This window comes from Chamaea fasciata, unplaced genomic scaffold (assembly GCF_029207755.1).
Source record: "Chamaea fasciata isolate MVZ Bird 193981 ecotype frontalis unplaced genomic scaffold, bChaFas1.0.hap1 SCAF_1, whole genome shotgun sequence".
NCBI classification, from domain to species: domain Eukaryota; kingdom Metazoa; phylum Chordata; class Aves; order Passeriformes; family Sylviidae; genus Chamaea; species Chamaea fasciata.
This window is the reverse complement of record NW_027094086.1, coordinates 88,046,187-88,068,859: the sequence shown is the minus strand read 5'-3', so window position 1 is coordinate 88,068,859 and position 22,673 is coordinate 88,046,187. Positions and strand designations below refer to the sequence as shown.

General features: G+C 42.1%; 1 protein-coding gene across 2 annotated transcripts in view; it reads left to right on the top strand.

Annotated features, from left to right (window-relative positions):
* Positions 1-19,108, top strand: part of ELOVL2 (ELOVL fatty acid elongase 2) — a 51,480-nt gene extending 32,372 nt beyond the window's left edge. For both annotated transcript variants that reach the window (XM_066188109.1, XM_066188119.1), the window contains exons 4-8: positions 10,408-10,485; positions 11,035-11,206; positions 12,945-13,069; positions 15,201-15,335; positions 16,005-19,108. In XM_066188109.1, coding sequence (XP_066044206.1) covers positions 10,408-10,485; positions 11,035-11,206; positions 12,945-13,069; positions 15,201-15,335; positions 16,005-16,133 — 639 coding nt within the window. In that variant the 3' untranslated portion in view covers positions 16,134-19,108. The remainder of the gene's footprint in view (positions 1-10,407; positions 10,486-11,034; positions 11,207-12,944; positions 13,070-15,200; positions 15,336-16,004) is intronic.
* The last annotated feature ends 3,565 nt before the right edge of the window (positions 19,109-22,673 follow it).

Below are 22,673 nucleotides of genomic sequence, written 5' to 3'. Positions count from 1 at the left end.
TTCCTCTTTTGAGCCAGAGCTCCATGCACTGCACCGTGGGCATGAGCTATCTGGGAGCCGATTTTATCTCTGAGCTTTGAGGTCAACCAATCCGCAAAGTACTTGGAGGAAGAACAGCTCCAGGACAGCCCTAAGATGTGCCATTAGCATAAGGTCAGATACCCCTACGATCCCCAAAGGACAAGGTCTAAAGATAAACAGCTCTGCCCAGCTGCCCTCATCCTACTGAGATGTCTCAAAATTTTCGAGTCAACAAAGAGTTAGGTGCCTCTGAAAGCCTCCCAGAAGGGCAGCTTGTTAGACCTTTAGACTTCTGAGTTGGGCAAGCAGATTTTCCTGAAGTTGTCACAGGTGCTTACCTTCCCCAGCTGAACATGATGAAGTTGGCACTTGGGCTTGGAGCACATGTTTTTCAAGTACCTGAAGCTTAGACAGAGGTCCTGTGCTTAAACTGGGCAGGCTGCAGGTGGGCTGCTAAGGAGGCAAAAGACAATTCCTTCCACCCTTGCTGCTACCAAAGAAAGCCATATCAGAAGTTTGTTGATGTTGTGTACTTTTCTGTACCAGTAAGTGCTTGTAGACCCGGATCAACTCTACTGATCCAACAGTTTCGAGAACATTGTCAAATTCTGTATAAGGAAAAACAGCCAGCAGCTTTTTACTTTAAGAAAAAATCAAAATTTTTAACAATTTCCCTTAAGAAATATATGCCTTTTCTCTGCACAAATTATTGCTTAAAATGCTAAAATTACCAACTATGAGCAGTAAACCAGCTTACTGGGAGAAAATATCACATCTGTGCATATTTTAAAATTTCATTTTAAAATGAAATTTTAAAATTTCATGTTTCATGTGCTTACAAACCACACTTCACGGATGCAACCTGAAGCACCAGAGGCCAAATTGTCACAAGTTCAGTGATAAATTAAAACTGGAAACACAGGAGACCGGTGGTGATCTCTGAGTTCTGAAATTACTCAGGTGAGGATACTCTCTCTCACAAATAGGAATAGACATAATCTCTGCCACAGTCTTAGGCTGCTTTCCCCAGCAGTAAGTGTCACCTCTGCCCTATTTAAATCAAATCTCAGCTGGTCATCAAGGTCTCACCCAAGTCCTTCTGTTGATCAGGCACTGAGAAAACCAGGACACTAGCACCATTTGGGTCAGATTAAAAAGGAGATCTAGAGATATGTGTCATTAGCAGAGGGGTGGCGTGATGTCTCAAGCTGCCTGTATCCCCAGGTAGCTTCTAAGACTTATTACAAATCCATAGGGTTTGTAAACAAGCAACCACATCCATGTGCAAAGGCAGCACTTGCATGTGAGGACTCCTCATTTCAGAGCAAAGGGAGAGGAGCAGAAATCACAAGTATTGCCAGCCCAGTGCATTAACCTTTCTGGAGGAGCCAGAAAAAAAGGCTTCTACCTTGCAGGATTAAATAAAATAAAAAACAAGAAATCAAATGCATTTTAGCTGTTTCTAGGAGCTGAAAATTCATCCTACATTAAGTCCATTTTCTGAATTATAGCTGTAACTTGCATATTCATAGATGCCAAGGTGGTGTGAGGATTCCCAGGAGTGCCAGAATGATCAGGGCCATCAGCTACCACTTTTAGCCCTACACACTGCAATTGAGATTATATCTCACATATTACTAGAAAGTATAATGTCGGAATTAGGCATAATGGGGTGAAACAAAAGGAACAAATTAAAAATAGATGGAACACCTAGACTCTGTTTTATTCCATCATTATAATGGCTCCCATCAGAAAGATTTGCTTTCCATCTGTGTAAGTGTTAAAAAGATGGAGCTTGTGCAGGACAAGTTCTAAGTAAGCGTTTAACAGTGCAGACGATGGGGAAAGGTGAAAAAGATCCTAACCAATTTGAACTGTCCTGGAATTTTACTGTAGAAATCCACCTTCAACATTTTCTTGCTTTTGGTGTTTATTTTGTTTTGATTTTTTTTGTTTATTTGGGTTTTTTTGTAAGATTATGATAAATTATTGTTGTTAACTCCATCATTAATTGTTCAGAAGTTAACAAATGCAAATTAATGAAGTGCAGAAATACGGAAAGATTCTAGATCCACCAGTATTGGTGCTTGAGGCGAAGACTTCCTTTGAAGCAATTATTGAGTACTGAAAGACTACTTGTACCTTAGGGGAGCAGGAGGAAAAGAACGAAGTGAGAAACCAGAAGAGATCAGGTACACTTCTCTGTCATTTGAAGAAAAGGAGAAGGGGGGAAAAGAAAAACCTGGAGAGCAAAAGGTCACCAAGGTTGCATTGTAAAGCAGAGAAATGTTAAGACACAAGCCAACAGCTCTTTTGATCAAGTAAGAACTTTGTGTGAATGGAGTTAAATTACCAGGTGTTCCTCTATCTTAATCAAATCATTTGTTTGGAGAGCTGAGGAGCTGACTTTGCTGTCCTTGCCTGCAGTTATTCCAGCTGGGCATGTTGTCCTCACATCTCAGTTTCCATCCTCTGTGTTCTCCTTGTCTTTCATACTGACCTTTCTGAGCTCTGCATTTCAGTAGAACATTTAACCTGATCATTGAAAAAGGAAGTGGTCTGGATCTCTTGTGCACATTCAAATAGAATTCAGTAGAACCTTACTGGAAATCGAGAAAAAAAACTTCATATGAGGAGGTTTTCCATGTGTGTACAGCTTCTAACACCACCACTGGTACCACAAAATATGATAGGAGAGCTATTCAGAACAGACGTAATCAAAGACTCATGGAAAATAAGCCTAGACAGGGCTTCTTTGGGCCTATCCCACTCTTCCAGACAACAGCAATACTCAAAGTAATTACCATTCATAACTGATTTCAACTAATTTTGAAGTCATTAATTCACTAATCCTTCTTTTTATCAGGCTCCCATTTACTTAAGGAATATTAAATGGAACTGGCTAGTATTTTCTCAGCAACATGGCTTTACATTTTAAAGAGTTTCTGTTGATTAAAAAAAATTCAAACAACTATCTAAACTTCACTTGGGAAGGGGCTTTTATTTTTTGCCACCATGTTTTGAACTTTCTGACCTAAAAAGAGGAAGAAAGCACAGGACCACATAGTTCCTCCACTCTGGAATAACTAGTATCCTTTAACTACAGTGCTCCAGTTGGAAGAGACATCCAACTTAGGGTCCAGCTGTATGTGCTGCAGGTCAGGATAGCAAACTCCAGTTGGTGTACTAAAGAATTAGATAATCTTTTGGGGGGAGACACCATGCACACAATTTTTTGACCTCTAAGATCTCTCTCCAGACCCATGGAGAGCTGGAAAGCCTCACCAAGCAGTAGCCCAAAGCACACTTTTCACAGTTCTGTCCCCATGAAAAATATCTCGAATGCATCATAAAAGAGGAACATCAAAATATTTCTCCTGTGATAAATCTTGTGGGGTGTTTCCTATTCAGCACCTGAATTTGTTTGGCACAACACCACCACTAAGTTTTTACATTTGGGGAGACCATGGCACTAAACAAATGGCAGGGCTGGGACATTTTGGAATCTCCCACTCCTGGGCTGAACCATGGAGCCCACACTGTTTCCCTAGATGGTTTATAGTCTTAAAGGCACAAAGGCATCAATCTGCAAATGCAGGCTGTTCTGCATCTCAGCTATCCATCTGAAGTCTGGGATTATACCACAATTCTTGGAGTCTTGTCTAAGATAGGCAACCTCTATAGAGAGATATTCTTCAATAAATACTTTTCACAGATGATTTGACAATGTCATGTTTTGCCAAAAAAAACCAAAACCAAACTCTGCCTTAAAACTTTCTAGGTATTTTTTAAGACTGATTTAATGACAAGTTGAAGATGATTAGTGGTACCTTCCTCTTTTCAATGAGTTATCATGTAAAAGTGTGATGGCCTCAGTAGCCCTGTGGCATGCTTCACCCCAGCCTCTTCAGTATAGCAAGACAGTTCAGATGTTGCATGCTTGTGGAAGTGGGTTATGTTACAGGCAAAGAGCTGATTTCTTCCTTTAAAAACCAAAAAGAGGAAAAACATGTGTGGTTATTAATCTGGTCTCTGGTTTTAGACACTGATAATCCTCTCAGGCATTCCATTCTAAAATTCAAGATAAAAAAGAAAATGTCATTTCTGTCTCCTTCCTGAGACACTGTCCTGAGTGACTCCCTTTCCTTGGTGTGTGGCCATCAGGTAGCTGCTTTCAGGACTATTTTATCCAAGTGTATAGATCCAGGGAGGAGCTGCCATTCACAAGGACTAACAAAATCTCTGGTGGCCAAGGGAAATAAGTGATTCACAGCACTGCCAGTTAAGCCCTTCTTTATGCTACATAGGTAGATTAGTCTCCTTTACTTAATCTAGTGAGACTTCAATTGCTTGAGAATAGTGGTCATATCAAGTTGTTTTAATTGGTCTGAGGGCTGGAGTGCCTTAGAAAACCCAGTAAAACATCATGCCCATAATAACATCTTGCTCTGTCTTTTTCACAAAAAGGACACTGGTACTAATACTCCTGCTCTGAACTTCTAAGAGGAATTTTAATTACTTGTATACTAACTCCATTATTAGCTTTTAGCTTTCCTTCTTAACTGTTTCCATGTAGACAGACCATGTACTGGATAGACTATTTCAGTTGAAAGGGACCCACAGCAGCCTTCTAATCCAACTGCCTGACTGTTTCAGGGCTGATCAAAAGTTAAAGCATGCTGTTAAGGGCACTGACCAAATGCCCCTTAAACACTGATAGGCTGGGAGCTGGCCACCTCTCTAGGAAGCCTTTTCCAGGGTTTAATAACCCTCTCAGTAAAGAATTGTTTCCTAATGCTTGGTCTAAATCCCCCTTGGTGCAGCTTGGAACCATTCCCACACATCCTATAATTGCATCCAAGCAAGTAGAGCTCAGCACCTCCCTCCCCCCTTCCCCTCCTCAGCCTCCTTCTCCCCAAGTCAGACAAGCCCAGAGTCCTCAGCTCTCCTCACAGGACTTGCTTCCAGCCCTGTCACCACCTTTGTTGCCCTCCTCTGGTACATTCAAGGATCTTCACAACCTTCTTAAATGGTGGGTCCAGACCTGCCCACAGTGCCCAGGGTGAGGCTGATGCAGTGGGTAATCCTCTCTCCTGGCTGGCTGGTTGTGCTCTGCTCAATGCACCCCAGGATGAGGTTTGCCCTTGGGGCTGCCAGGACACATGATGGCTCACAGGGAGCTGCTGCTGGCCAGCACTTCCAGATCCCTTTCCACAAGGCTCTCTCCAGCCATTCCTCCCCCAGTTCACTTGTGCCCATGATATTCCATCCCAGGAGGCAGATCCAGCATTTGGACTTGTTAAATTTCACCCCACTGATGACTGCCCAATGCCCCACTCTATCTCTCTGCAAGGACTCATGTCTGTCAAGAGAGTCAACATCACCTCCATGTTTCACATCATCAGCAAACCTGCTAATGGGGCATTCAATTTGTGCCTCCAGTTCGCTGAGAGATATTTTAAACAGCACTGGCCCTAGAACTGATCCTGAGGAACACTGCTGGTGACCCATCACCAGCCAGATGTATCCCAGTGCTGATGCCTGACCCTCTGCCTTCCTCCTGCCCTGGGACAAGGGGGAATATCTTATTGCTTCTAGGCATTTCCTCTCTGAGAAAGTCCAACCACACACAGAGATTTTTCTACAACTCAAAGAGCACAGAGAACCTGCAGTCAGTAGAAATGGCAGTATCCGTTCAGAAAATCACATCACTTTCCCTTCTAGCCTGTATATGGGGAACAGATGAAACACAAGCTACAGCTGTGAGATTTTTGAAGTTGAAGGCTTGAAATGAGCAGGGCACAGGCTCCTGGGTGAGGATCTTAGAGCTTAGTCTGCTACTCAGTGAGGTGTGGAGATTACATCATCTTTTGGTACCTGCTGTCCACCCCCCACCCCTGAAACTTCTGACAAAGGAACCAGCTTTCAATTCTGAATACTCTGATTCCCCATTTACAGAAATAAGGCAGGAGTTGGACTAATGTGGCAAAACAACTCATGTGAATTCTCGTGCTCTTTATACTTGAGTAGATGAACAGAAGTAATTTATTAGTGGAAAAACAGGAATCTGTTAGGAACAACATAAGGGCAAACAGCAAAATATGAAAACTACCAATTAATAGGATGTTGCTGCTTAGCATAAATTTTTCACAAGGCAGCTCTTTACATGATCTGTTTTTCCAAATAGCTTCAAACAATACTTGTTTTAATATTATTTTCAGGATAGGCTACCAAGAATGCAAAGAATTCAAAGAATGTTTTTCTAGGGGGAGATGATTTGTGTTTCGAAAGAGAGAGGGCATTTCTCATCTCTTTGATAAATCCTACACTTGCACCGTCTCTGGGTGATTAATAACACAGTCAGCCCTGCAGAGTTGTGACTGCTCAGTATGCAAAAGGGAACGTGTCTGAAACAATACAAGTAACGTATGGGTTTAGTATCAGAAAAAAAGAGACCTGGTACCAAAATGTCTTGTGTCAAGGTGCCAGCTTCTGTTCCAGATATCCATCTGGCTCATTTGGCACCATTAAGTGAGCTGCTTACCTTCAGCATCATTGTAAGCCAACAGGAAAGTCATGGCTTAGGATCACCAGGATCCCATAAAAATTACTCTCTGCTTTCCAAATTTCCACACTAACTTTTTTTTTTTCTTTAAATTAGGAAGTTAGCCAGAAATCTTGAAAATTATCTTGCAAAGCAGAGGAGTCACTCAAATTGAATTGAAATTCACTCAAAGTGAATTCTTTTCTTTTCCTTAGAGGAGACACAGTAGTATGTAAGGCACCTACAACAGAGAATAGAAATGTTGAGCTGCAGAAAAGTTGACATGAAAGACTGAAGTTAAAAAAAGTCAAAAAAGTTCTCCAGTCTAAGCTGCTGGCTTTTGAAATGCAGACACAAACCAGAGGAAACTCTTCTGCCAAGTAAAATGACTGGGGGATAAACAAACAGAATGATCTGAAAACTCTGGCATTTTTAAAATCATGGAAGAATGAACAAAATAAATTAAATAAAACCATGCAGTCAAACAGAGTGGTATTCTCACTCCAAAGTTTATTCTCCATATGCATGCTGACCATTTGTAAGGAGATGCAGATTTCCTAATTACCAAATTTAAAAATTGTGATGTTAAAAGAAAATATTGATGTTGAAAAGAAATATTTTCTTTATGAGCCTTTAAGGGTTTTTTTCATCTCATTTTCCAACATGGTACCTTTGAATTAAATACTTGGAAAAAAACCCCAAAACCTTGAGATACTACTGAGCTCACCTGTTCAGCTGGCAGGAAAGTTTCATAAAATATGTCAAGTTGGAAGAAACCCATCAAGATGATTGACTTCAACTCCTGGCCCTGCACACGACACCCGAGCAGTCACACCATGTGTCTGAGAGTGTTGTTCAAACACTTCTTGAACTCTGTTGGGCCTGGTGCTGTGACCACTTCCCTGGGGACCCTGTTACAGAGCCCAACCAACCTAACCCTCCCCTGACTCAGCTTCAGGCCATTCCTTTGTGTCCTGTCACAAGTCACCACAGAGAGGAGATCAGTGCCTGCCCCTCCTCTTCCCCTCACCAGGGAGTTGTAACTGCAATGAGGTCTCTCCTCAGTCTCCTCCAGGCTGAACAGACCAAATGACCTCAGTGTCTCTCCTTGTAAGGCTTCCTCTCAAGGCCCTTCACCACCCTCATGGCCCTCCTTGGGAGGCTGTCTAATAGCTTTATATATTCCTTATATTGTGGCACTCAAAACTGCCCCCAGCAGTGGAGGTGAGGCCACCCCAGTGCAGAGCAGAGCGAGACAATCCCCTCCCTTGCCCACAGGCCATGCTGTGCCTGATGTCCCCCAGGACACACTCGGCCCTCCTGGCTGCCAGAGCACTCCTGACTCTGTTCAACTTGCCACTGACCAGGACGTCCAGGTCCTTTTCCGGAGGGCTGCTTTCCAACCTCTCATTCCCCAGTCTGTCCGTACATCCACGGTTGCCCCATCCCAGGTGCAGAACCCAAATTTGTTATCCCAGGAACCACTCCAAATGTTACCCTCCCAGTCTTCTGGAGATGTGATTAGTTTACTAATCTGCATAATGTCAGGAGGATTTGGAGCCCATATAAGCATTAGGTCCACTTTTTCCTTCAATTTTTGTTTTTCTTTCTGTTCCTCCTGTCACTGTCTCTGGAGCTGTTCTATTTTGAAGGACAGTAGTAACTCAGTTGCTTTCCATTTCAGTTTCCAGTCCTTGTTTTTCTTTAATGTTGTCTTTTCTGTAGTGACAGGCAGCTTCTGGACAGGTATCTAACATTTTGCAGAAAATCACTTTATTTTTCCTAGCCTTTATACGGCTGCTAGCAACTCATAGGTGTTCCTCCACAGCTTTCCAATCACACCAGTTATCCTGAGCCCCTTTGCCTGAGAACCTAGGACTTGGACTTCTTCCATGCTTTTGTAGCTTTAGTAGTAGCTTCCATGCTTTAGTAGTCAGTGATGCTGCTTGCAAACCTGCTGACTACACCAATTTTTGGCAAATGCATGTTTTAAGGTCACTTAACAAATCACTGGCAAAGGTAAAATCAAAACCAGGTTTAATATAGAAGTGAAAGCACAACAGAGTTCTTTGGCAAGACTCACTCTACTACTGACCAGATGGTTAAAAAAAGCAAACAAAAAGCCGGTATCAATCAATCCAGAGCAAAAATATCCCCAAAGTATCTCCGTGGATGACTGCAGCTCCTGATATGTAGTGAGACACCACCTTCCTTCCTCAGGGCTTTACCCAGGACCTGCTGGGCATTCAACCAGCCCTGACTCCTGACCTTTCATACACAAGGAGACAACATGCAAAAGATTTTTCAAAAGTCAATCCACTGTAATCATATACAAATTGGAACAGTTGTAAAATAGACTAATCAAAATACTGAAAATTGCATACTTTCCTGGCAAATTTCTGTGAACAAACATTTCACCTACTGCAGCAGAAAATTTTGAGGCCAAGTTTCTTCAGCAAAGCAGAAAAATGAGTTGGTTGTAATGAAACGTGTTTGTTTCAATTGTTACATATCAATTATCTATAAAACACTCCTTTACTGTATTGTCATCTCTTTCTGCAGTTTCTGTGGGCTATTTTGGCCACCTAAAACAGTGAAGTTCATGTTACAGGGAAAATCACAGAATTTGAATTCAGAAGAAAAATAGTAGAAAACTCTGTTTTCCAGGTTTCGATGCATTTTAATGTGAATTTATAAGAAGCATTCTAGGCTACTTTCTAATCCTCCAGAGATACTATCAATAATCAGATTTTAATGTATTTACTCTAGGAATTAATTCAGTTTGATCACTGAGAAATGTCTCTGCTTCACTTTTGCATGGACTGTCACAGATTCAACACGGGACAGTTCTTTTCAGTGTGAGCTAGAGGGAAAAGTCATCCCTTCTGTGCTGACACACATCATCCCTGTGAATGTAGTTCCAGAGCTGAAAGCAACCCACTTCTCTCAGCATCTTGCAGTTCTGCTTACAGCATAACACTTCAATGCATTTCTCCCACCCTCACTCTCTGCAGTCTCTGTAGAGGGTGAGAAAGACCCCAGAACATGAGTTGCTCAGTTTGTCCCCAAACCTACTTTGCACTTTTTTGAGAATAAGGAAGACCTTTTAAAAATCAATGGATTCTACATGGCATTTATAAGCAAGAGATGATGTTCCCTCTTCTAAAAGGGTTCCTGAGTGCTTTAGGTGGCTGTTACTATAAAAATATTTCATACCAAAAACTACCATTTGGTTTCCTAGAAACCTGCTCCATCCCAGTGCAACACTGATATTTCATTGCTGTGTCTGCTTCCCCATGTGACATGTGCAGAATCTAAGAAACTGCTTGTGTTCCTATTCATGCCTCCATTCAGCACTGTGCCTGCTCTCCTTCACTTCCTCCAGCATTTAACAGTGTAGGATAAAGAGACGTGGATCGCATTAGGAAATATTTCTCCTGTTGCACTACTTTGCATTTGCCTTCTGTTTGCTTGGCAAACAGGGAATTTTTCTCAAGGACAGCTCTGCACAAGTAGCTGTGTTAAGCTCTCTTCATACTGCTTCAGGACAAAGATACAATACTCCAGTGCTTGGAACGAGGATTTGGAGATGCATTAAATAATTAGAAATTTTAATGGATGCCTTGAAGGCTCTAAAGCCAGAGAAAGGGAAGAAATGCATCAATTCCACCTCCAGCTTAACTGACGCCTTTCCCCTTTCCAAAGAAAAGATATTAGGAAGTTGTCTGGCTGAAGAGCATCAGTTCATGGAAGGAGTGGGTACCCGCCAATGACAGAACAACTGCAGGGGGAGAAACCATTCCATCTGTTCATGGACGTAATTCCTCTGTTTTCTGTTCCAGCTCATCCTTGCCACATGGGAAGGCGGCTACAACTTGCAGTGCCAGAACCTCCACAGCGCAGGGGAGGCCGATATCCGGGTGAGAGACAAAGCCCTCAGCATCCTTTCTGTTTAAACTGTCTTTAACTGTCCTAGGAGAGATCCTGAGCTCTGATAAAATATCTCTACTCCAGGGGAGGATGTATTTCTTTGTATTGAGTATCAAATTTACATTTTCTCAAAAGAAGAATCTGGCAGCAAAATCTGTTCAGTGTTAAGAAAATGGTAGCACCCTTTAAAAAAACCAAACAAACAACCCTAAAATGAAGCAAAACCCACCCACAAAACTGCATCTTTGGAAAAAAAAACAACAAAAACAATTAGAAAACCTTTCCTGAAAGTTTATATTTCTTAAATTTTATTTTGATAATTATGTATTTATACAATTGCTTAAAAGATGTGTGGTCTTTTTACAAAACTGCTTCATTGAAAAGCGAAATAAAATTGAAGACAGCTTGTGCTTCTCCTTTCATAGCATATTAATGCCTTCTGGGAAGTTGGATGCCTAAGGAATGAAGAAGTACAGTAATATTTAAGCACTTGTATGGACAGATATTGATCTCCTGCTCCTTTGTTCTTGCTTGTACAGGTAGCCAAGGTGCTGTGGTGGTATTATTTTTCCAAAGTAATTGAATTCATGGACACTATCTTCTTTGTACTCAGAAAGAAAAGCAGTCAGATCACCTTCCTTCATGTGTATCACCATGCCACTATGTTTAACATTTGGTGGTGTGTTCTGAACTGGATACCTTGTGGGCAGAGTAAGTCTTTGTTTGCTTCATCACCCCGGGTCTACGCCAGCTGCAGCTTGGGAGGAATCACATCACCATGCAAAGGAATTGTGTCACTGTGCAATGTGAGGGCACCTTTAGGGTTCAGAGCCTTTCAGAACTGCTGACCACCTGCAGAACACAGGAAAGTTAAAAGGATAGTTAAAAGTTCAGTCCAAAAATGCCTGAGTGTTAGGCCCCGCATTTTTCACTTAGCTGCCACATACTCATGTATTTACTTCTCTTCAAAACATTTTTAAGCATAACAGTACTGGGTAGCATAGAAGAGCCATCACATACAAGACCTATCCAAAAAGCAGATGCAGGAAAAAGTCATGACCCTGGTAAAGCCTTTAATCAACTACAACAAATTAAACCAATGGCCCTTTTACAGGCTGAACTTTTGTATACACCAGTCTCTGCCTTAGCAAGATACTTCACTTACATGGCCACTAATTAAAATACCAATTTGAGTTTGTTCTGTTTCAAATGAGAATACAACCTCAGAAGGTTATAGTAAACTGTCATCATCTTCCCTGTTAGGAAGGAATCTGTGATGCCACAGGCTAGTCACTTGGCATCTGTATAAGAAGCCCAAACAGCAGAGAACTATTTCAGCTGTCTCACAACAGGCACACTTTTCCAGGGTGTCACACAGCCAGATGCTTCCTGTGGAACTGCTTCCTAAGTTGAGAAAAAAACCCCAGTTTTCTTGCAACCAATTAGAGGGTGTCACCTCAGCCCATTGTAACATTTTGTAAAGAAACTTGTTGCAGGTCTTTTTCAGAACTAAAATTAGAATCGCATTTGTTGGCACTTACTGCGGACCGCACAAAGTCAAAGTAAATCACTGTTAGAGGTAGGAGCAGGGATCAGAGATTTCAAAGTGATTAAGGAGCTATTTCTAGAGGTGTGAACAAATCAGTGGAGGTTTGTGCTTTCTAATGTGTGGTCCCCACACTTTGCACTAGCATTGCACTACTATGATTAAATCAGTAGCTAAGTAATTAATCAGTGGCAGAATCAGAACAACTGGTGGGTCCATCTTGTAGCACTGCCATCAAAACACAAGCACACAGCAGAGAATAGTGCTGCTACTTCTCCATAGTCTGCAAAGTACAGAGGATGATTCATTTCCTCCAGAACTAGTATTCATTAAATGCAACTAATAAGAGCAGCAAGGTATCATCTGGGATGAAATTCTGTAAATGCGCGTGTAGCAGAAGAGCCAATGAATAAAACAAGAGCAATGATCAAACACAGCCACAAGAGGTTGGTTTAATTCAGAGTAAAGCCCTTGCTACTGCATCAGAGAGCAGGAGAACAGGTTTCTCCCACGGTCCTAAGCTGCATACTAGCAGCAAAGTCATCCACAGCAGTGTTCAAAACTTACAGGGATAATGGACTCACAGCAAGAAGAACTTGAGGAGAGGAAAAAAAAAATAGCCTGTAAACTACAGAATAGGAAAAAGTGGAGAAGATAAATGTGAGATAAAAATACAATAATCAACATGAGAAAAACCCTCTAGGAAGTATCATTCAGTTTTTCAGTTGTCCCTAGTAGAGCAGCTCTGCACACCAGGAATGTCTTTAGCAAGGAAAAAGCATGAAACGAATACTTACCATACGCAAGAGATTCAATATAGAAGGAATATCACAAACAATAATACCTTCTCTCACTTTTTAGCAGTTGATGTTTCATTTTTTTTCCCTAATGGATTTGTTATAGGTTTCTTTGGACCCACTTTGAACAGCTTTATCCACGTGCTTATGTATTCTTACTATGGACTATCAGTCATCCCTTCTATGCGCAAATATCTCTGGTGGAAGAAATACCTCACTCAGGCACAACTGGTATGTATCTATTTTACTCTCATTTTTATCTACCAGAAATCCTTCAAAATGTGAGAGAGGACTAAATGACACAATTAAGCCAGTTAGAATTGAAGTATAACAAAAGTATCATACAGCATAAGTCACCAGTGCAGCTTGATATAATCACATAAAGGAAATTATGTTCAGAAGTGTTTTTCTGTAGAAAAACAGTAGAAACTCTTTAGTCCACAAAATTCTGTTAGTTTTGTAGAAAATGACTGCTCCTTAATTGTGGAAACGACTGATTTAAAAGTTACAAAAAATATCTGAGAGAGCCAGCTCCAAGATAGACCTCCCTTGCTGGCCAAAGCTGAGCCCATCAGCAAAGCTGGGGGCACCTCTGTGATATCATATTTATGTAAGGGTGAAAAACATAGCACAGCATCTGAGAGAGAGGGCAGGAAATGTGAGAGAAACAGCCCTGCAAATACCCAGGTGAGAGCAGAAAGAGGGAATTAGTGCCAAAAAGTCCCCTGCAGCCTGTGCTGAACATGCTGGTGAAGCTCATGGTGCAGCCCATGGAGGTCCATAGGAGAGCAGAGATCCACCTGCAGCCCATGGAGGACCTCATGCTGCAGCCATGGACTTGTCTGCTCAGAAGAAAGATACAGCCAACAGAGAAACAGGCTCCTGTGGACCCATGGAGAGAGGAGCCCACCCTGGAACAGGTTTGCTGGCAGAATCTGTGACCCCATAGGGACCCACACAGGAAGAGCCTGTTCCTGAAGGACAGGACCCTGTGGAAGGGACCCACACTAGGGTAGTTTGTGAAGAACTGCAGCTCATGGAAAATATCCACATTGGAACTTGCGCCCATGGGAGGCACCCCACACTGAAGCAGGGAAAGAGCGTGAGGAGAAAGGAGTAGCAAAGCCAAAGCAATATGGGCTGACTCCAAATCCCATCCCCCTGCACCACATGGAAGGAAGTAGAGGAATGAGAAGTCGAACCTTGAAGGAACAGGGGCTTAGGGGAAGGTGTTTTTAATTTTATTTCTTGCTGTCCTTTTGTGTTATTAATTGTCAATACTTGAAATTAATCTTCAGGTCAAGTCTATTTTGCTTATAACAGTAATAGGTAAGTTTTATTAGTTACCCTCCTGACCCTTATCTCAATCTACAAATTCTCTTCATCTTATTTTCTTCCCCGACTCTACTGAGGAGAAGGGAGAGAGCTGCTGGGTGGGCAGATGGCAGCCAAGTCAGGCTAACCCCTGACACAGTGGTACAGCTACAAAATACAAAATGAAGCAATACAGAAATTGACTGACTTCTAAAAGTCTGTTCCACCAGCTGCTGTACCTGGAGAGCTGAGCCACGTCAACAGTTTCTATCAACAAGATATAAGGCTTGATATGAAGTAAAGTTCCTTTTACTGTTTTTCTCTTAGGGCCTTTTCATATTGTTTGGAAGTTCAGATGGTTTGCAGTGAGCTTTAAAATGCCTGTGTAGAAATTTGCTTAGCAAAAGCTGCTTCTCTGAGCTGAGATCATCCCTGCAGGTGAAACACATTGCCCTGTTGGAAATGCACCTCAGTACACTGGATTGAGGGCACACTTATCTGGCTGAAGAGAATCAGGTGTACCAGTGTGGGCTGTGGCTCACAGTTCTAAATACAGACAAGTCTCTGAAATTTCTTCTGTCTCATTTTTGTTTCCTTTGTCCCATCCTTAACTTCATTAATGCAAATGATAGCCTATCTGAACTCCTTGGACCTGAGTTTTGCATTTTCTGTTCAGACTTCCAAAGCTATTGCCAGGAGTCTTCAGAGTTTCCTCCAGTTTCTGCCCAGTAACAGAGACAACAGCTATGCCTGTCACAAGGTCTGGAAGATAGAACAACACCGACTAAATCTAAAAGGAAAAAAAAAAATGCTTCCCTTTTGTCAGCTAGGCCTATAAACTTGCTTTTAGAAACCTCTGACCCTTTAGGGTTTTATTTAATTTCAGAAGAGCACCGTTTTAACTTAAAGCTCACAATGCATTCAGAGGTTAGAAAAGGATAGTTTTCAATAGTACTCAAACTTTCAAGGAGCAGGACTGGGAACACTGCTGTATCTGACTTACTGACCCTTTCTCAGCAAATACTCCTGCATTATCTTCTCTCCACAGATCCAGTTTCTGCTCACTATTGTGCACACACTCAGCGCAGCTGTGAAGCCATGTGGATTCCCATTTGGCTGCCTCATGTTCCAGTCCTCCTACATGGCCACACTGGTCATCCTCTTCATCAACTTCTACATTAAGGTAAACAGTCCTCTGAAGAGCTCTCTAACAAGGATAGGGGAAATAGAACTTTTTGGGTAGCAGTCTGGGTGGACTCAGATGTAGAATGATCATCAGTGCTTAAAATACCTTAGTCCTAAAGTACACACCTCACTTAAGAATAACAGATAAAGTCATGTTTGAGAGAGAGAGAGAGAGAGAGAGAGAGAGAGAGAGAGAGAGAGTGTTATTCAGTAGTGATGACCCCTTCATTGCAGCTCAACTCTTCTCCACTTGTATAGCAAGTCAGGTACTGCATTCAGTACATATGAGGTCTGAATTTGCTTTGGTGGGCAAATTTTTGACTTTCTCCTCCTTGGTGGAAAAAAAAAAAGAAACAAACAGCACTGTCTTTGCCCTGTTTATTCAACATCTTTTAGCAGGGAGTGCTCTAGCCTATCTGCATACATAAAGCTTTTAGTGTACAAGGCTTGAAATCTCTCTTGACATTGAGAAGTATTATGGCAAGGCTAGTAAAGTAACATCACCCACAGCAGTGAAAAGACTACAGTACCCTTAATGCAGTCTGAAGCAAATGTATACATCTGCATCAACTAACAGCTGACAAGCTCCATTTACAGTTAACCATCAGTAGTATTTTGGCAGGCACTAAATGAATCTGAGCGTTTACTTTGGATTTTGCTTTTATAGACATACCGGAAAGCACCTTCAAGAACAGCTGTCAAGGAAACCCCTGCAACAACAGAAATCAAGAATGGTTTCCATAAGGACTACTTTGCTGCTGCCAATGGATTGCAGAATAATAAGAAAGCACAATAAGTATAGTATTTCCTATGATTTTTTTTCTAAAGAGAAAAAGAAGAAAAAAGACTGAATTACAAGCTTTAGCTTAAAACCTATTTGATTACATTTATCAGTTCTTTGTACCAGACACTTATTAATGTACTGCTATTTAGGTTTTAACAAAATGAGTAGGATTACTTGTCTTGTTAAAGATCACCATCAGAACAAAGAAAGCCAAGATCTTTCTCAAATGAAAAAGAAAACCTTTCTGATCTCTAATGCTGACACAAAAACGCCTTATGAAACACTTGATGGATAAATCCATCAATGCCTTCAAAAGGTTAGGACTCTGTTCAGACTAACATGGTGAGCACTTTCTGTGCATGCAAGAGGTCTTGAGGCAAGGCTTCACAGTGCACCCAGCACGTCCAGCTAAACTGTGGCCAAGGCCAGGAAGATAAAGGAGGGGTGGGGGGAAAGGTGAGAATCATACCTTTTCCATCACCATATGCCTCTTTTCTGCTTCTCAGCAATTCCCCAAAGCACACTCACTCCCCATGGACACCAGCAAGGTACCCTTTGATCCTGTGGGAGCCCTGGGGAATGACATGACAGAGGGCAGAGCCCAGGTGCACCATCCCATAGTTGGCAGGCAGTTGTGCACTGCGCTCACTTGCTTTACACAATTGCAACTTGATTCAAATGCCAGGAAGGCTGGTAGGAGCTTTCTGTTTCAGGGAGCTGGGCTGGTAGCCTCTGGCACAGCCTGGAATAGTATTCTGAACACAGAGCAAAACAAGGCACTTTGGATGTGCTAAATTAATAGGAGTTCTAGGTAAATAGATTTTGACAGAAATAGGGTCTTAGGAACTTAAGGAAGATCGATCTGTTGAATGTAAATGTGTATAAAGTTAATCCTATACAAACACTGCTAAGTCAAAACAAACTGTCATGCCACCTATTAATAAACTGGAAGATGCAGGAAAATTTAAAAGTGAGTTCAGCAATGAGCGAAGCAAGTTATACAGGACTTTATGTGGTAGGTAGACCTTACTCAGACTAGTCTCTGGCTGGAGAAACAGATGGGAATGAGGCACAATCCTCTGGAGGGGAAGCAAGGAGATATCTGCTGTCTGCAGTTATAAAGGTGTCTTTCTCCCAGCAGTCCATCACCATCTTTGTTCCTTCTGTTCACTGAATTTACCCCCATTTAAATGGTTAGAAATGAAAAATACTCAGGATTAAATTTTGGGTCTGCCCTCATCCTTTTCTCATTTAGCCCACTTAATTTCCTCCACTAGGAATAGACACAGACTTCTTTCCTCACGGTGAAGTAGTTCTGATCTCTTCCATGGTCATGTAAAAAATTGTCTTGACAAAAACAGCTTTTGGAGTCACTCCAGCCCAGCAAGTCCCTTGGACTGAAGCTGTTCTGTAAATGAAACATGTCCTCTCACCTTGCAGAGTCCCAGGGCAGGAGGAGGGCAAAACACACACCACAGAGGGCCCATATGTAGAGAAAGCTGTCCCAAATCCTGCTGTCCAATTCTTCTCCGCCTCTAGAGGGTCAGTTTTCCCCTTTAGATACCCCCATTTAGATAATCTGACATCAGGGGCTCTTGGAGACTGCAGGCATAGAGGCAGGAGGAAGGTTTGTCCCAGGGGGCAGTGTGGGCACAGGGCAGCCAGCCTCACCAGGAGCAGCCTGAGAGACCACAGCCATGAGGGCCCATGGATAGGAAGGAAAGGGGCTGAGGAAGTGTAGGGGAAGAACAACAGATGGGGTTGTCCAGCAAAAGCAAGAGGAGAAAATAGCATGAAGAAGGGTGTCTTGTGTCAGAGTTCTCCTTGGAAGTCCCATTGAATGCCATCTGTCTCCAGCCAGTTCCAGCTCCATTGCAATGTGGACAAAACTTTTCTGCTCCAGCAGAAGACTGAAAATCCCAAAATGCTACAGCAGAAGCACAGGCCCTCTTATCTGCCTGACTGCTGAACTACATCATCATGAAGTGGGTAACCAAAATAACTGCACCATTCAGACACACACCATTCACACACCACCACACCAAACCAGATCTAACTGGTGCATATTTACATTTGCTCCCCTCTTCATGAAGTATGTCACAAAACCTCACTTACTGAAAGTCAGTGTTTTGTTTTGTTTAACATTCAATAAGGGGGAAAGCAGCAAGCTAAAAGAAAAAACCCAAACAAAAAAAACCCCACACAAGAACCCTGTACACTGTATGCATGTACTATTTTTCACTGGCCCTTCCAAAACCTTTACAGGTATTTCTGATTGATACTGTAAAAATCCCAAGATGTAAGAAATTAGTGGGTTTGACTGAGGATGTTTTACACAGTCCTGAGTAAAGGGAGAGCTTCAGAGAGCTCTGTCAAAATCAGCTTGATACTGGAAGCCAGGATACAGGCAGAGGAATTTGAAAGAGCTGACAAGACAGTGAACAAGGCAATGAGCTGGACCATTCATCTAGGGCAGGCAACAAAAGGGTTGTGTGGCCCAGCATGGATTTTAGGCCGAGTGGAGTCCATAATCTTTTGATGGCAAAGCATGCATTTGACTATCAAGGTGGAAAACGTCAGCTGTGCTAAGTGTTAAAGTTTACTACAGCAATCAAACCCACACATATTGTCTTTTGTTTTGTTGAAACCTCATTCAAAAGAAAAGGAAATAAATAAATGCCTTACTTGAAATTCAAAGGGCTGGGGAAAAAAAAAAAAAAGAAAAAAAAAAAAAAAGGAAAAAAAACAGAGATGGTCTCAGAGTTTGCAGATCCAGATCAGCCAGGAAGGCTGGAATCAGGTATGTTTAAAATTCTTCAGATATGTCTTAACATCTTCAAAATGCCGCAACTTTGAAGAAAGAGAAGCGCTGACTTTTTAAACTGATTTTCCTGTAATACATAACACTGTAAATAAACAAATTTTACTATCAGGCTGTCTCCACTCCTCTTTAAGGCATCATCTCGGGCTGGTAACTGCTTGCTTGAGGCTGCTTTTGTTCCCCAAATTTTTCAGAAACTTTTTAGGGCATTCACATCAGATTCAAAAATAATCTCCATAACTTTATACAACAACTTCACCGGTGTTGGCATAAAGCTTCCATGCAGTTTTTTGCTCCTCTACCTATAAAAACCTGGGCTTTTGAACAGAGGTGATATTGAAGTAACTTGTTTGTTCAAAGCTTGTACTTGCCCGTCACGTCTTCGTTTGATTATCAGATTGTTTTCAATTTGAACTTGATGGTAGAAAATGGGAGAAACAATGGAAAAATCAAGATCTCTAAATTTCTTTGAGACTGAAAATACACAATAGCTCTCAGCTGTTCCTAGAAACATGTCTATTTTCCATTACTCTCTTAGACACAGTTCTACTGCCTGCAGAAGCAGGACCTGCCCCTGTGTGCTCCAGCCAACCTCAGCATGCCTTACCAAGAGTGGGGTGGGCTGTCCCCAGGCCAGGGTAAACACACACAGCTCCACTGCCCATTTCCAGACACAGAGGACATGCTTTTCTCTGGCTTTATGCACCCTTGACATGGGGTAGCTGTAGCCCTTGGATAGGCCCTTGCACTGGTACAGAAGGTGCAGGTAAACAAGCACTTGGCACAGTATCATCCCCTGAAGGAGATGCAGCATAAGTAGCAGGGGTTATAATCAGTTTAATATTAAACCCTATTAAGATCTTAAAATGCATAAATCAATTGTCCTTAACCAGAACTTTTATATTTGCCATTTCTTTTTCTGGGAATTGATGTATAGTTTTTGCACCTTGGCACCTACATCTTTGTTGTTCTGGCTCAGAAGTGTCAAGGAAACTGAATAGGTTGAAAATTGAGCTGTATCTATTTGCAGTGAAAGGAAGAAAATAAAAGAAATATCTGGATTAATAGCACTTTAAAAAGCATGAAGTGGGAAGGGCAAAGGAAACCTGCGAAGGTCAGCTACGTACCTTCCAAAAGGTAACTTTAGGATAACCCAGTTACACATCTGTTGCAGAAACCAAATGGACTTTAGACCTTCAGGAGGTTTAAGCTCAAACATGTTTAATTGACCCAGCAGTGCAGGAACTGGTATGAGATGGGCTGTCCAAGGTCAGAAAATGTAATTTCTGTCCCAGATGCTGTCTCCAAACACTTCTACTGCTTACAGACCGAAAGGCCATTAGTAAAGTCCAAAATTTTCATCTTTGGCAGTTCACAGGTTATCAAGTTGGAACACACTGAGCTGCTCAAAAGCTAAAATGTTTCATATGAAAGGATAGATGGGTGCAGGAGTAGAAGGTATTTAAGCAGTGTGACATCCCTTTCTGCTCTCCCATACCCATGATTAAAACAGCCTTTTGGGGTTCAGGCTTTTCCAATAAAACAGTTAAAACCAAGCGTAGGTGCATAGAACATTATGGCAATTTTTTGCTAAATAAGGAACCCTGATTTTTCCTTTATCCATGCCCTCTGAATTGCTCAACACTCACCTTCCAAAGTTTATAGTTATTGGTTATGCAGAGATGCAACAATAAGAGATACAGAAATAGGACTGATGCACTCTGTAAGTTACCTAGCAAAGATACTTGGATGAAAAGCATTCCTAACTTTTTACAGTTACAGCAAACACCCAGAGAGCCTTCTGCCAACACACATGAAGGGTGAAGAAACACAGCAAAACAAGTGTTTCTATGCATCCACTTCACAGTGCTGACAAAGCTTAAATGCTTAGCAGCTAGGAATTAATCCATCAAAAACTTGAGATACAAAAAAATCAACCACTACTGTTATAGTCTGGAAAAAAAGAAAAAAGTAACACCACCTTAAACCAGAGAGAGACATCTTATCTCATCCTCTTCCTATTTCAAACCTTCCCTTTGGGCAGAAAACTGCTTGGAGATGGAGATGAGTGAGCCTAAACAGGGCAACGCCCATCCCAAAGGTGATGACACGTGCCCCGAGGGTGGGAATTCTCAGCGCTGTTTCTGTGCCTTTCCAGAGTTCAGTGCACAGGAACAACCACAGTGCGGGCAGCTCATCTCAATTGTTAGATCTGCATCAGGTCAAGCACTTCGATAGCCCAGGTTACACCGTCATGTTGGGCCAGGTAGTCGGGGTTGAAATCACGGAATGTAGGCATTTATGTGGGAATTACTGGAAGGCTCACCTTGGAACTTAGGGGTGGGAGAAGCACAGCACAAGGCATTCCCTTTACATTCATCAGTGTGAATTTTGGATCACAATAAGCAGCAACAGGGCAGTGCAAGCCCTTATCACACTCCTACAGCCAGAACCTCGGGGTACTACTCAGGTAGCAAAAACCCCAAATTAACAACCTAGCACAGCCAGGCAATAGGGTAGTGATAGGATCAGATTATTCAGGGTGATATCTTAAAGCCTGTTTTGGTTATGACATTGCTGGGGCCATCAGAGTATACCACCACACTAGTGGGACCAGAGGACGCAAAAAACTCTTGCTGAGATGCAAAACTAGTTTTACCAGACTCAAGCACAGCTGCTCACAGAGGTTAAAGCTTCATCTCCCAAAAGTCGTGGCCACTTCAGATGAGTGCTTTGAGAGCCTAGACTCAAAGAGCAGCTGAAAGGACACTGAAGAGTCACAGGGGAATGCAGTGTAGACAGGTCACTAGGGCCAGCTCTCAAAGAAACAAGCACAGGCCAGTGGATGTGAAACCAGTGTTTCAGCCCTTCACATTAGAAATAGGAGGGGTAGACCAGTAGATCTGAACCTCTGAAAAGGGCAGGGTTGAAGAGGTCTTTTAAACCACCCCAGGAGGAAAACACCAAGTGTGTCTTGATGTGGATGAACAAATTTCAGCTTGTGCCAACCCTAGTCAGGACTGCTTAAGATAAAGGAATAAGCATAAAATGGTAAAGCAATGGCAACAGCAGCTTCTTGCTGTTCTCTGTGCTGGTACTACCCTGTGTGACCTTCTCAAGTAGGAACAGCATTAGCCCTGTTTTAGTTATGGAACAAACCTGTCAGGGTTTGGGCTTCTGTTATGAAGGTACTTTTTGTGCCAGGGAGGATTCCCTCAACTCTAACTCATACAGCAATCTGAGTTTGGTTCTATAAATTAAGGAGATAGAACCTAACGCCTGGAAACCTGCCACGTTTCCACAAATACAGTAAGGGGCATTAGCTCTAATGCTGTTTTTGCAAGAACACACTCTCTTGTGAAGAGCAATTATATTCTGGGGAACTCTGTCACAGCAGAGGACAACAGTAAATAGCTTGGGTTATATGCTGCTTACTTTCCAGAGACCTGTGATGCTATTTTGTCTAATCCTAGCATTGTTCACTGTATTCTCTGAACTCTCCTTGGAGCCAAAGTCACTGGCTACAAAAATAATTTCTCCTGCTTCACTTGCCATTTTCTGTTCACTTCTCCAAATTTCTTGCCCTCTGCGGTCTCCAGCTTGTTGTCAGGCATCTAGCCAATAGATCCCTTTCTGCTTTCAGCTCTGAAATGCAGAATTGAGTGGCAATGGTGTCAAATCAGCAGCTCCCACTCTAAAATGCACACAGGAGAGGCTATACCTAACACATC